At 39.4% G+C, this 13,671-nt stretch overlaps 1 protein-coding gene across 2 annotated transcripts; it reads left to right on the forward strand.

Moving 5' to 3' along the window:
* The first annotated feature begins 1,461 nt into the window (after positions 1-1,461).
* Positions 1,462-10,830, forward strand: pafah1b2 (platelet-activating factor acetylhydrolase 1b, catalytic subunit 2). Of its 2 annotated transcripts, none has more exons than XM_042499520.1 (6): positions 1,462-1,687; positions 3,422-3,503; positions 4,452-4,541; positions 4,705-4,821; positions 5,838-5,960; positions 7,538-10,830. In XM_042499520.1, the coding sequence occupies exons 2-6, from the start codon at positions 3,423-3,425 to the stop codon at positions 7,814-7,816; spliced, it is 690 nt and encodes a 229-aa protein (XP_042355454.1). In that variant the 5' UTR covers positions 1,462-1,687; position 3,422; the 3' UTR covers positions 7,817-10,830. The 2 variants fall into 2 exon arrangements, with proteins under 2 accessions (XP_042355454.1, XP_042355453.1); XM_042499519.1 differs by having other exon boundaries at positions 1,463-1,670.
* Positions 10,831-13,671: the final 2,841 nt, after the last annotated feature.

Here is a 13,671-nt window from a genome sequence, read left to right on the forward strand (position 1 = left end):
GATAACTGCAATCACTTTTTGGCAAGTTGAATATTGCATTTTATTTGTAGCATTTGTCTTTTAAAGGTATTTACACAGGTAAAGGGACTGGATGAGCTATAATCTGTCAAATATAATCATTATGAATGAAATCAAGTCATTTGAGGCAGAGACAGCTTTTTCAGTGGCAAGATAGGAGCTGCAATCACTTTTTGGCAAGCAAGAAATTGCATTTTATGCAATACATTGACCCCTAAAAGGTATTTACACAGGTAAAAAAAAAAGGACTGGTTGAGCTATAATCTGTCAAATATCACTATGAATGAAATCAAGTTATGTGTATTTACATGCTACGACAGTTTGAGCCATGTGAGAGCAGCCGAAGACGTGAATACAGGGCGATACAGCTTTAACATGCTGAGCGCGTCCCGCGGACTGCAATCACTTTCTAGCTGACTATCACTTTGTGGGCACGACACCGGAATATAACGTTTGATCTAACGTGACCATGATGCATTGCGATCAGCTGACACACACAGAAGGATCAAGACTGGCCGCGCATGGAAGACAGAGATCAGACTGTAATACTTCAAAGATGGCGGTCCTGCTGTACGCCGGCTGTACGGGGTCGAAACTGAAAAAGAAAAATGACCTCCATATCTGGTTCTGACATCCACTGAAATCATCTCAAATAACGAAGATTTTTGTTGTTTAGAAATTCAAATGAACATTTTAGGATGTATATTTTTCCCGCATTTCAAACTAGCGGCCCACCCATGATTCATTGCGGGACCAGCTTTGAAGGTTCCCTGTTGCCCCGCGTTTGACTGCTCAGGCAAAGGCATCTAAAGTTGTGTATCAGCCTCAACAACCTCAATAAACTAGAAAAAGTAGCGGTGTTTTCGATATAGACAGCTTGCTAATGACCTCGAGAAAAGTTTTAGTATGGAAATTTAAGTATGTTTATTAATTTTATCTTTTAACTTATCTCTTTATTCTGTCTTGATCCTGCTTATTGTCATCATTATTGTTAATGTTGAGTGTCTACTGCATTTATTTTGTCACTGTATTTTTCTATCATGTTTCCGCCTCTAATTTGCTGTCTAATCACGCCTTATCTGTTGTCTGGCCTTTGTCCGGCATTATTGACTAACTTCATTTTTTTTCCTCTATGATTACTATTATTAGTATTATTATTATGTCCTATTACAATTGTTAGTATTATTATCATTATAGTATTATTCTTATTATTATCACTGTTATGGCTCAAGATGGGCAGATGTTGCATGCATGTATTAATATATACGTGTGTACGGTACATGTATATTATAGGCATTACTTTTGCCATTATTATTATTAGTATTATTATTATTAAAACAGAAATGAATGGCAGCCTGACAGACATATCTCAGGGTAAAGTCCCCCTGTGCTGCTGCAGCTCGCTTGCAGTGCTGTCGGCGGTGTTACGGCTGGTGGCAGCGGCTCGGCCCTCTCCTCTGATGAGACGGTCTCTGTGGTTTGCCTTCTTGACACACCTTTTGTTGTCTCGTCTAGCTTGATTCTCAGGCGGCTAACGATTGCTAACAAGCATCCTCCGCCCCGACTACCCGCCGGAGGTTTAGTGAAGTTCGGGCAAAAAGAGTTACGCTGAAACCGAGCTAGCCGAGGAGTGACGGCCGACACCCTGCCAGGTAGTTTGTCTCGTAAAGTAAGAACAAAATAATTTCTGGACATTTTCATATTAGGGACGGGCGTGTCAAGATGCAGCCATAATAGCCTCCAGCCCGGGCACTGTGAGGCTAGCTAGCTAGCTTACAAGCTACCGTCAGATAAACAGCGGGTTTAATGCGATCTGCTCTGTGATCCGTAAGCACCCGCCGAGAAAGCGAAACTTAGTTTATATCCGTATTAGTCCAGTTAGTCTGTCCGTCTGCTTAAGCTGCTGTATCACAGCTATTGTTTCTGCTAGCTGGTGCTGATGCTTTCCTCTTTGTAACGTAACCTAAAAACAGCACGAGAATCAGATTTATTGGCTAAGCAACTCTGTACAAATAAAGGCATTTGACTTGTTTTTTTACTCGCAATGTACTTACACAGAAACAGACATAGCAGCTAGAAACAACAATACTATAGTGTAAAGGATCCTTGGATACACATGTAATTAATGTATATGAGGTCGTTGGATTTAGCAGTAGCGTGTTTATGTTCATATTTTCAGTGAAACTATGAAAATGTGTAAAAACGGTGTGTAAATGTGAAACATACATGTACAGTATGGTTGCAACAGTATGAGGTGTTCAGGGAACAGAAAATATCTCGGTATTACAGAATATCAGTGTTTATTACTATCAGTTACTATGAATGGAAGCAGAAGGTCTTTTTAAAGTTATTGATAGTATTAGTATAATTTATTACTATAATCGGAACCAGAAATCACTTTTTTAATTAAAGTATGTGTGCAAAGTTTGAAATAGCTAAAATGAGATTGTCTGTTGTTACATTTTTTGGCATTGTAGATAAGCAAATCTACACTGTAACTGTTCAAACCACAGTATGCCTGTAAGCGCTATATATCACTGCAACCCTAAGGTACAGTGAAGAACAATGCATCCTTGGTGTTACAAGGTTATTGTCATATATTAACTGTTTATCAGAGTGATGGCCTGTAGAAAGGTCTGTTTTTCAATTAGTCAATCAAATTGTATTTATGTAGCCATTTTCACACAAGATGAGTGTCATTGTGCTTTACAGTTTGACTGAAGAAACAAAAATACGAATAATATAGAAAATAAGCAAAAATGGAGCGTAAAAAAAAAAGAATACATATAAACCATAACAATGGGATAGTAAGACACTACATAACAGACAGACTAAAAAAATAGACGTTGAGTTTATGTTTAAAAGTATCAATATTTCCAGCTCCTCTCAGATCCTTCAGCTGTTCCAGCTTTTCAAACAGCTAAAAATAAGAGTCTCCGGATCCGAGGGGCCTTTTTTTCTAAACCAAAAGCTTCTCTGACATGAAGTCAGGTGCAAGGCCAAGCAGTGTCCTATAAACTGATAAAAGAATTTTAAAATCAATGTGAAAACTTGCAGGCAGCCAGTGGAAAGTTTTTGAAAAAGGCGTGATGTGTGCTCTCCTGGTCTTGGTCAGAAGTCGTGCTGCAGAATTGTGAATTCATTGCTAGCTAATTAATTGTATTCTTTGGTTAACCAGAAAGGAGAGTGTTACAGTAGTCTAGCCGGCTAGTTCATTGTTTTTGTGTCTGGTTGTGTTGTTAAACAGTGTCTGTAGTGCTTATCAGAGGGGTGATGTTAAACAGGTTGTGTCCAGACTGTGATCCTTCTTTTTCTGCAGATCTGTTATTAAAATTAACTCTCTTTTCTGTATAGCTAAATATCGTTTTCTTGCCGTGTGAATAAGTGCTGGTGTTTCCTGCAGGATGAGTGGTGATGAATTGAACCCAGCTGCAGTTGCTAAACCAGTAGAGGATGTGCAAGGAGATGGACGATGGATGTCACAGGTTAGTGGTTTTGATTAGTGTTGGGAACATTCCCTCTATATCCATATGTGTTATAGACCTTATGTTCCTTATGTATGATGCCTTTTACCACCTGGAAGATTTGTTATTCATCAAAAGGCTTATCTGTTTCTTTGGTTTAGCCATGTTTTCCATGACAATACACATCACTGAGTTGTTGTTCTGGTTATTGTGCATGCTTTATGGCTTCTATGCTTCTAAAGGTCTCAGCTCTCATTATATAAGCAGAGGATAATTTCCCGCTGTTTCTAACTTTTGTTACATAATGTAAATTAAAGTGTAGAGTCACTGAGGTTAGGTTTCTCATGTGTATGCATGTTTAAGTTACTGACATGTCAGTCATACCCCCTTTTTTTAAATTCTTGACGTTCCTTTATTTGTTCATCTGCCCCTCTTTACACACACTTTATAAGGCGTCAACAACATATTGAACATTGCGTTTAATTCCTAACATTGAGGATCATGATATTACTGTGATCCTGAGGTTACATGGGCACAATTTCACAAGATGATGATTTGATCGTATTCTCTCTAATATTAGCTACAAATGTGTGGTCATCATTATATCAGTCAGGGGTTTGGATCTGACTCAAGAAAGCACGTGCTCATAAATGATCATGATCCCCAAGCTTGTTTAGTGGCACCTCTGGCAGGTCCATGTGAGGTTAATCCTCCAAAGCTAATAGGACTGAGACAGTCTGCTTTACTGAGCTCTCTGTCAGATGGGCCAACAGACGTGTCATGTGGTGTGATGAGCTTGCAGGATTTTGTCTGATTGCGAAGGCTAATGGGTATTATCCTAAGATTTAGATAACTCATAAGACAAAGGCGATAACCCGGACTGAAATCCTAACTGATTACATTGTATTGTTTCCTGTAAATGAAATGTAATTCTTTTTCATTTTTCTGTCCCATCTCTTAAATATACAGCACACAAGATTTGTGCAGGAGTGTAAGGATGCTGAACCAGATGTGCTTTTTGTGGGCGATTCTATGGTACAACTAATGCAGCAGTATGAGGTAAAGAAAGATATTAACTTATTCTAAATCCCATCATTTGACTGCTCACATTGCACCGGCGTCTCGTTTATTATTTTTCTTTGTAATCTCAATAAGCCACCATACCAGTCTTATATTGGTACGCATGTTACTGTAACGCCTGTTTCTGGTTTCCTCTCCACAGGTCTGGAGGGAGTTATTCTCTCCTCTTCATGCGCTCAATTTTGGCATCGGTGGGGACACCACCTGTAATGTGCTGTGGAGGCTGCAGAACGGAGAGCTGGAGAACATCCGTCCCAAGGTGAGATGCGATCTTCAGAGAAAGACAGTTAATTTTTTTTTTTTTAACCTCTCACATACATTTCACCCCAGATACAGAGGGCAGTCACTGCATACATATTTTACTTCTTTTATCCACAGAACACCATGTGCATACACTTTTTCCCTCTCTGACACACAGACACGTTGCACATACACAGTTTTTTGTAGATCTTGTATATCTTGCATGTATCTGTCACTGATCTCATCATGTTGGATGTAGCAAGAGCATGTGGCCCTAATTTTGAGTTTGTGCGTAACAGCTTTTATGACTCCGTCAGTAGAGTTGGGTTGATTTTCGGGTTTGTCAGTCTGGTACAGTACATGCGTTAAAGCCAGCTGGATTTTATGCAAACCAGCTGAACCAGTATTTGTTGTGAAACACATCGTTGATAATTAAAAACAACTCATACGGAGTTGACCGATATAAGTTTTTCAGGCCAATTACCAAATACAGATTATTAGTAATTAATGAGAGCCATAACAGATAGCTGGAACCGATATGCATTTACAATAAAAATAAAAATATTCACGTCAATACTTAGAATTTGGAATAAAAAAAGTCCAACACAAAACTTTGTTTAAACGCCTTTATCACATGTTTAATGATAACTGAAACTGTCAACATCAAACTTTTTTGGTTTAATACTGTATAGTCAAGTGAAAATTTAGATAAAAATGAATAAATAAACATAGCTCCCTCCCATAATTTTATTGGCAATCATCAAAATAAAATGCTGATAGAGATAATCGTCAAAATGCCAAATACCGGCCCCAATATTTGGCCTTGCCGATGGTCTGTTAGCCCCAAGTACTCATACGTACATTAGCAACCTGTGCCGATGCTGCACTAAATCCAACTTGTATTGCATTAGTAATAAGCAATGTGATAATGTGATGAACGTATTATTTTGTTGTGTTATTGACGGACTAACAGAGTGTTTTAGTATTAACCAGTGTTCAGCGAAAGTAACTAAGCGTCTGTCTGCTCTTGTCCAGGTGGTGGTGTTGTGGGTAGGAACCAACAATCATGAACACACAGCAGAGCAAGTTGCAGGAGGAATTCTTGCTATTGTGCAGCTGCTCACCTCTCGCCTCCCCAAGGCAAAGATAGTTGTACTGGTGAGTACTTGTATGTCTTGTCTATTGTCACACCTGGTTTGGTTTGAAGGTATGTTGGCATTTAGTTTTCTTTGTGGACTTTATTTTCTCTCTGCAGTCGTCAAAGAGACAAAGTATTTTGTACTTATTTATGTAAGTGAGTAAAGTATTTTTTTCTTTTTGAACTTTGCATTGTTATGAAGATCTAGTGAAACGCTGTTTTACTAGGAGTATTAATGTGATGAACACACCATGATACCGAGCAAAAAAAAAAGACCACACTTGATGTGCAACCAAGTAGATGTGGGTCACCAGTTTTCAAACATGTTATTTTTTTGCTCTTTGTCAAGGAAAATGCAGATACCAAGTCAAATGAGCAAGCAGCTGAATTGTTTCCATGAGTAAGATATTTAGAATATAGGATGAATCAAACTTCGATGTTCTCTGTATAATGAGTTTAAAATTCAGAGGTGCAGTCCGTCAGAGGCATACTTCTGTAAAGGATGTAAGGAAAATATATATATAAATGGCAAAAAAATCAAAGATAAAAATATAAATATGCACTATATTGAGTGAAAAAAAATCAAAAATTGATATTATTCTCTTACCTTTGGTGCTATTTATCAGTCTAGATGGTCTGTGGTTGTGAGCGGCAGAGTGTTTGAGATATCGGCTGTACAGATGTCTGCCTTCTCTCCAGTATAATGGATCCAGATGGCACTCAGCTCGTGTTGCTCAAAGCACAAAAAATGTATATCAACAGCAATGTGTCTTTAAAGAAATAATGACCTGTTACTCAAGATAATCCACAGATCTTATTGTGAGCAGTTTAGAGCAGGAACTATTTCCTTTCGACTAAACTTCACCCACCAACCGATTCAACGTGCAGAATGTTGCGTACATCTACCAACGGAAGAGTGGCTCGTGCTTGTGTCAGCGTCAGATGTAAACAAACATGGCGCCCTCATTGGCTGAGCTGCAATGTCAGCTAGCTCGTAGGGGCTAGGTGAGCTAACAGAACATACACACCTCCTTCTGCGCAGTGATACAGTTGGTGGGTGTAGTTCAGCAGAACAAAAGTAGTTCCTACATGAAACTGCCCACAATCAGGTCTGTGCATTATCTTGAGTAACCAGGTCATGATTTCTGGAAAGAGACATCACTGTATTTTTTTGGGCACTATGAGCATCACAAGTGGAGTGCCATCTAGTTCCATTATATTGGAGAGGAGACAAACATCTCTGCAGCTGATATTTCCAACACTCGGCAACTCACACCAAAACTATCTAGATTGATAAATGGCACTAGAGAGGTAAGAGGTATTTTTGATTGTCCCTTTAAAATAAAAGTGTGTACAAGTCATTGTTTGTCAGGTGGCTCAGTGAGCTTTGCAGACTCTCCTTGCTTTTGGGTTTCAATGGGAAGTGCTTACGATATGACTGAAAAAGTTAATGAGCCAAATTGAGAGAGTCAAATTTAGGCTTACTTACCCTTTTTTTAAAAAAAAACAAACAAACATTAAAATATAACCAAATCAATACAAAATATCAACACATCGCCCTTAATATGTCAGTTAAAGATCTTTTTTCGAACCTCAGGGTTTGTTGCCCCGAGGGGAGCGACCCAACCCACTGCGGGAGAAGAATACGGAGGTTAACGCGTTCCTGCGCTCCTGGCTGCCCCGAGTGAACCAGGCTCAGGTCCTGGATGTGAGCGGTGAGTTTGTTCACTCTGACGGAGCCATCAGCCCGCAGGACATGTTTGACTTCCTCCACCTGACGTCGACGGGTTACCGCACCTTAGCCAAGCCCCTCAGCGACCTGCTGCTGCAGATACTGGAGGAGACGCCGGAGGAGAGACGGGCGTCGCTGGTATGAGGGGCCGTCGCCGAGCAGCACGTTTATCCAGAGGCATGTCTCACCCGCTGCTGTGGGGAGACGGGGGAGACATGTCGCTGGTATCTGGAGGAGGAAGGGCTCACTCATAAGGGGGGAGAGGCACCCTGATGTGAGTGGGCCCAGGAGGGAGTGGGATCACATTCATGAGGAGGGTTGGGTGTGGAGAGGTGCTGAGGAGGGAGAGAGACCTCACTACAGACGTAGACACTGTGATTGCAGTAGTAACCTCTATTGCAAAAGGATTTACAAAGGTCAGACTACTCTGAGTCATAGACAGATATACTGAGATCACATGGGACTGCAGCGGCACACACACACAGATTAATCTTGGCCTGTGGATAAAACGAGTGTTTCCCTCTGTCAGCTGTGCCACGGAGATGTGAAACAAATAGATCCAATTTCTCCATCCGTGTTTGGTCTGATGTCAACAAAACGGTTTGCTGTGTAGCTTCTCTATTAACACGTGAGAAGTCCAGCGCACAACATACTCACAGAAGCCAGAGCATTATCCAACACTGAATATTTTTACAAGTCTGACCAGTATGCCGCACAGCAGTGGTTCCCAACCAAAAGTGTTGTAAGAAAAACATTACGGGTGACATTCAAGGGATAGGATGAAAAAAAAAACATCTCTGTTACACAAAATTTTGTTAATATTTTTTCTTTCTTCTGATACACTGAATACTTTCACCTCTCTAGGCTTCTAAAAATCACTCTTTGGTGTGAAATTGTGTCCTTAAAAAGTTGGGAATCACTGCTGAGATGCACACTTTGTATTGCAGTGTTTAAAAAACTCTCACTACTGGACGATTTTGCTTAAAGCATAATCCAGCGAAGCAAATGTCACATAAAATAATTTACCCATATTTACTATGATACATTTGTCTTTCCACTTCGTGTGTGTACTATTTCATATACTCAAAACAAGGAGCACTTATTCTGCTAAATGTTTACTATTGAACTCAAGTGTGTAGCTAATTAGATGTCTTTTTAAACTGTTCATGAATATAAAACAGATCAGTGTATATGTGGAGAGCGAAGTACTTTTCCGCAGACCACACATACAGCTGATCACTAAACCATCAACAATACAACTTAAACCTGATGCTGCACGCACGCTGTAAGACGAGCCTCGGCTTCGATGTAAAATCAGCCAGCGCTTCTGTATTAAATGATCAGTCAGAATCATGTATTCATACATATTCAGTGGTGATGTTAGACCGTCTGATAATCCAAAACACCCCTGATCCCTGATCCCTGATCCCTGATCCCTGATCCCTGATCCCTGCTGCCTGCGCGCTAAACTTCCACCACACCAGGCAAGTGCGTTCACATTTTACTTGCAGAATTACAGATCAGCATTTGGGTCCAAATAAATAGAATGTGACGTTTTATTTTAATGTCTACAAAACAAGTAGGTTAGAAATTATTTTAATTAATTTAATTTTGCTGAACTAAAGCCGAGAAGCTTTTGAAATTGTGTTTAACGACTTCCTGGGTATCTATGGAAGGACATTTTTGAAAGGGACAATATTTCAGTGCAGAGTCCTGCACAGCTAATTTTCATGAACCACTCCCGAACCAAAAGCGTGACGTGCAATACTGTACCCGCCCGACCCTAAAATGCAAATCCTATAATTACCATGCCCTGCACAAATCTTTCAGTTTGGCAACACCCTTAGAATGATCATTTTGAAACATCTCATGTGTGAAACTTTGATATTTAAAAGTGAATATAATTCAGGAAAAATATACAATTTAAATGAATATTTTTTGCTTATTTTCAAAGTATTAAGCAGCATTTCACCACAGTTAACATTGCCTGTAAGTAACGCACCTGTTGGAAGCAGTTATTTTCCAGCTGGTGCAGAGAACAGCCGACAGAAAAAAATGTCAGCAGGGGATTTAAACAAAAAACAAAATTACTCTAAATGATTTATATGTATTAATCATCCAGCTCCTGCAATCCATGCATGTTCCTTTTTCCCTCCCAGAACCAAACCAAAAATAAAATTTAGACAAAAAATACCACACGCCGGGCACCTGCGGGTACCCAGCCGGGTGCAGGACTGTGTTCCAGTGTCATGATAAATGTGTGCGTATTATTTTTTAGTCCAACAGTGCACTTAATTTGATTTTTCAAAACAAAGTCACAACACCTGAGATAATCTGGTTTCCTCTCCTCTTGTTTTGACATCACATTGCTAATGACAACACCAGTTATTCCTTACCAAAACAGACACTTGTCTCTGCGTCTCTATCTCACAGTAATCCATCCAGATATTTAGTCTGACACTTCAACTAGCACAGGCTCTCTCTCCCTCTGCCTCCTTAATACATGAACATACAGCTTATTCCCTTAGAAGCACCTCTTTATTCCGTTTCTCACCTCCTTTTTAAAATTTCTCCCCCTATTGTGTTTGTAGTCAACTTTCACCCTGCCCTGCCACCCTGAGCCCTGACATCTCTACATGATGTAGTTACTGGATATTTTTAGAAATAAAAAGTAGCCACGTGGTTAAGCTACCGAACACAGCTATACTAAATATTGTCACGCTAAATGCTTAAAAGCAATCACAGGTCATGTAAAGATACCCATTCGTCTGTGAGCTTCTACTGTTTCTTCATGGCTCGGCTCAAATTGTGGCTGAGAGTCTCTTGTCGAGCATCAGATTATCCGACGTTACTGCTGTCTTAAGCTCTGCACATTTGCGTGCTGTGTTAAATATAAATAGTGTATATGTGTGTGTGCCTTAAGTGTTAATGGGGACGGTTGTGTACAGTATGTCTGGTACTGGATTGTGTAAGTTGGGGCGTGTGAGTGTCTAGAAGTGACCCCAGTTGTATATAAGACGAGAAGCTTGATGAAATGATGTTTGAAGGGGGTGCAGTTTGTGGGAGTCTGTGTTTGGTGCGATACAGCATTTGCACTGATTTGGCTCGTTGTCACATTATTGAGGTAAAGCATTCCAATAAAAAAAAACAACAAGGAAGAAATCGTGTCAGCAGTGATTTTTTTTTTCTATTTTTGGTCAGTATAAGCTGCCATTTCTGATTTTAAAATAGAGGATGCACAAATCTCAAGTTTCTGAAATTGCGGGCTGTGGCACAATCCCAGTTATGGTTATATTCTGTATATGCATGCAACCCGTTCCACGCTGAACTCACCTGATACAGTTTAACACAGCTCCCTACATTTTAATACTGGCCATGGTTTCATAACCCACCACTGTGGGTTGTCAGAGTGTGGGGTGGTCTCTCGCCGATCGAAGGGCATCCATTTTATTTTTCACTAGTTGCAGTTTTTTTCTGTTGAATCCCTTTTTACTGATTTTATTGTTATTCATCACTTTTTACAGCCATTGCTGCTAGTTATTTGTTTTTATTGGTTATTGCTGTCATATGTTATACATCCTTGTAGCCCCCTTAATGTGAAAACAGGGCATTCCTGTAAAAGAGCTTAATGCTCAGTCAATTTTCCCTGAATAACCTATGGTTTGTTGATCTCTGTGGACGTACAGACTTTGAGGCGAGTTCCTGCATAAAGCATGGCTTAGGGCCGTCACCATCATACTGACAAATGCAGAGGGCTCCCTGCAGACCTGTTAAACCCTTTATACACACTATCCATAACTCCACATTTCTGCAGACCTTGCCTTAGGGGATTAGCCACAGAGGTGTGGTCTGGAGTCACAAATTTGATGACTTTAGACTCAACAAAATCAAAAAAGTCTTGTAATTCAACTTGCACTTAAATGCGTCATAACTTCACTCAGACATGAACCTTTTTGACTTGAAGATACTCCATACTCTCTCCCAAACCCTAAGATTAAAAAGCATTTGATTTATTTGAAAAGTGTTCCAAAAATCAATTCGTTTCTCTTTCCTGAGTGAACAAAAATTAATTCTATTCAGTCCCAGCAAGTCGAGACTAAATTCAGCAGTTCCTTTTTGTTTAAAACTATTCAGTCGCAGGAGAGAACCAGGCGCAACTAAAGCTACCTCACTAACTGTCCGGTGGAAGAAATGACGCCAAAGATGATTTCATTCACGCACAAAAAGGTCAACAACAACAACAACAACAACAACAAAAAAGAAAATCACCTGGGTCAAAAATGATGGACGGAGACGCAGAAACGTTTAAGGTCACCCGACGTTAGTAGTTGCAGGGAGAACGGTAAGCCGCGGCTAATTCCCATATTTAGGAAGCTAATGTTTAGCTAACGTTAGCCTAACAACTAAATAACTTTTTAATGCCTAGCTAACGTTAGCTAGTCAGCTAAGTCACTTTTTAAAAATTAGAAAGCTAATGCTGAGCTAACGTTAGCTTGACAGCTAAATAACTTTTTAATGCTGAGCTAACGTTAGCTTGACAGCTAAATAACTTTTTAATGCTGAGCTAACATTAGCTTGACAGCTAAGTAACTTTTTAACATAGTTAGCAAACTAATGCTTAGCTAACGTTAGCTTAGCAGCTAAGTAACTTTTTAACGAACTTTTTTTTTTGAACATACAAACAGTTTTCAATATTTTTACTGTTATTCCAGTGAAATAACATTTGGTGAAAAGCATATTATGACTTGTTTAAGATTCAAAACTCAAAGTTTGGGACTTGGGACTTGACTCTGGACTTTTCACTCTTGACCTGCGAATTGATTTTGGACTTGACTGTAAAGAAACGGGTGTCCTGCCTGACATATTAGGCTATATTTATAGTAAAAGAAATACCTTAACAGAAAGGATTTAATGTTTTTGGTCCATAAAAAAAAACACATGATCAGATGATTGCAAGCATGAGCGATAAGACATACAGTTTACACATCAAATCTTCTACATTTGTATTTTGCCTACTGTTGCTGTTTTTGACAAGAACAAATAAATGGATTTTTAACAGTTTCCTTTCATCCACTTTGAAAGGCAAGAGTCTGGAGGACGTAATAATGATGGATGGATCCCTGAAGTGCTTCGTCCTTGAAGAAGGTAAAAAACAAACTGAAAAGTCCCACACCCACAACTGTACCATGCGTAACATGTTTGGCATCATCATGGTAAGGGGGACACATGAGACTGTGGGTTAAGCAGTCCTCCATTAGAACATTTTGAACGTCAAATACAATTTCAAGCATACTGGTGACTTTTTATGCAGCAGTTTTTGCTTTTTCAGCATTAGCCTATGTTGTCAACGTTATTACCCCTTGGGGCCCTCTTTCATAGCCTGTTACACACACTCGTATTGATCTGTGTACAAAATGCACTTTTCAAAATCAAGCTTTAAATCAGTCAAGTATTAATATGATCTACTTTCACTGAGTTCATTTTTGAAGCAACATTAATTCTAATCATAAATATCAAATATTCATTAATCTTTAAAATTTTAACCTTTTAAATGCTGTATTTTTGTCATGGTGTCACTATGTTTTTATGTCTGCATCTTCTTGCAGTCAAACACTTAACATGTCCATAAAGTGGTTGATGGTTTTAAGGCCTTAAGGGGCGCACTGGTATTGGGGCCCAAGAATTGTGATTTGCAGCACTACACATGCTCACCAGCAGAGGGAACCATTTAATCAAACAACTAAATTGAGAATGCCACTAAGGAGGCTCACTGCTTGTTCCACACCTCATCTCTCTCAGCTACACAGTTCCTTAGTCCCTAATTAATTTGCTTTCACCAACTTTATCAGTCTAATGTATTAACAGCACTCAGAGGCAATGTACACTCATGTTAAAATATCCTCATTAAACATTAGGCGTGCAGGAGTTTATATGATTGTTGGCACGTTGTACAATAGCCCGTTAATAAACCATTTCCTCACTCTTGATGTGGCGCCCAT

This window comes from Plectropomus leopardus, chromosome 13 (genome assembly GCF_008729295.1).
Source record: "Plectropomus leopardus isolate mb chromosome 13, YSFRI_Pleo_2.0, whole genome shotgun sequence".
Classification (NCBI taxonomy): domain Eukaryota; kingdom Metazoa; phylum Chordata; class Actinopteri; order Perciformes; family Serranidae; genus Plectropomus; species Plectropomus leopardus.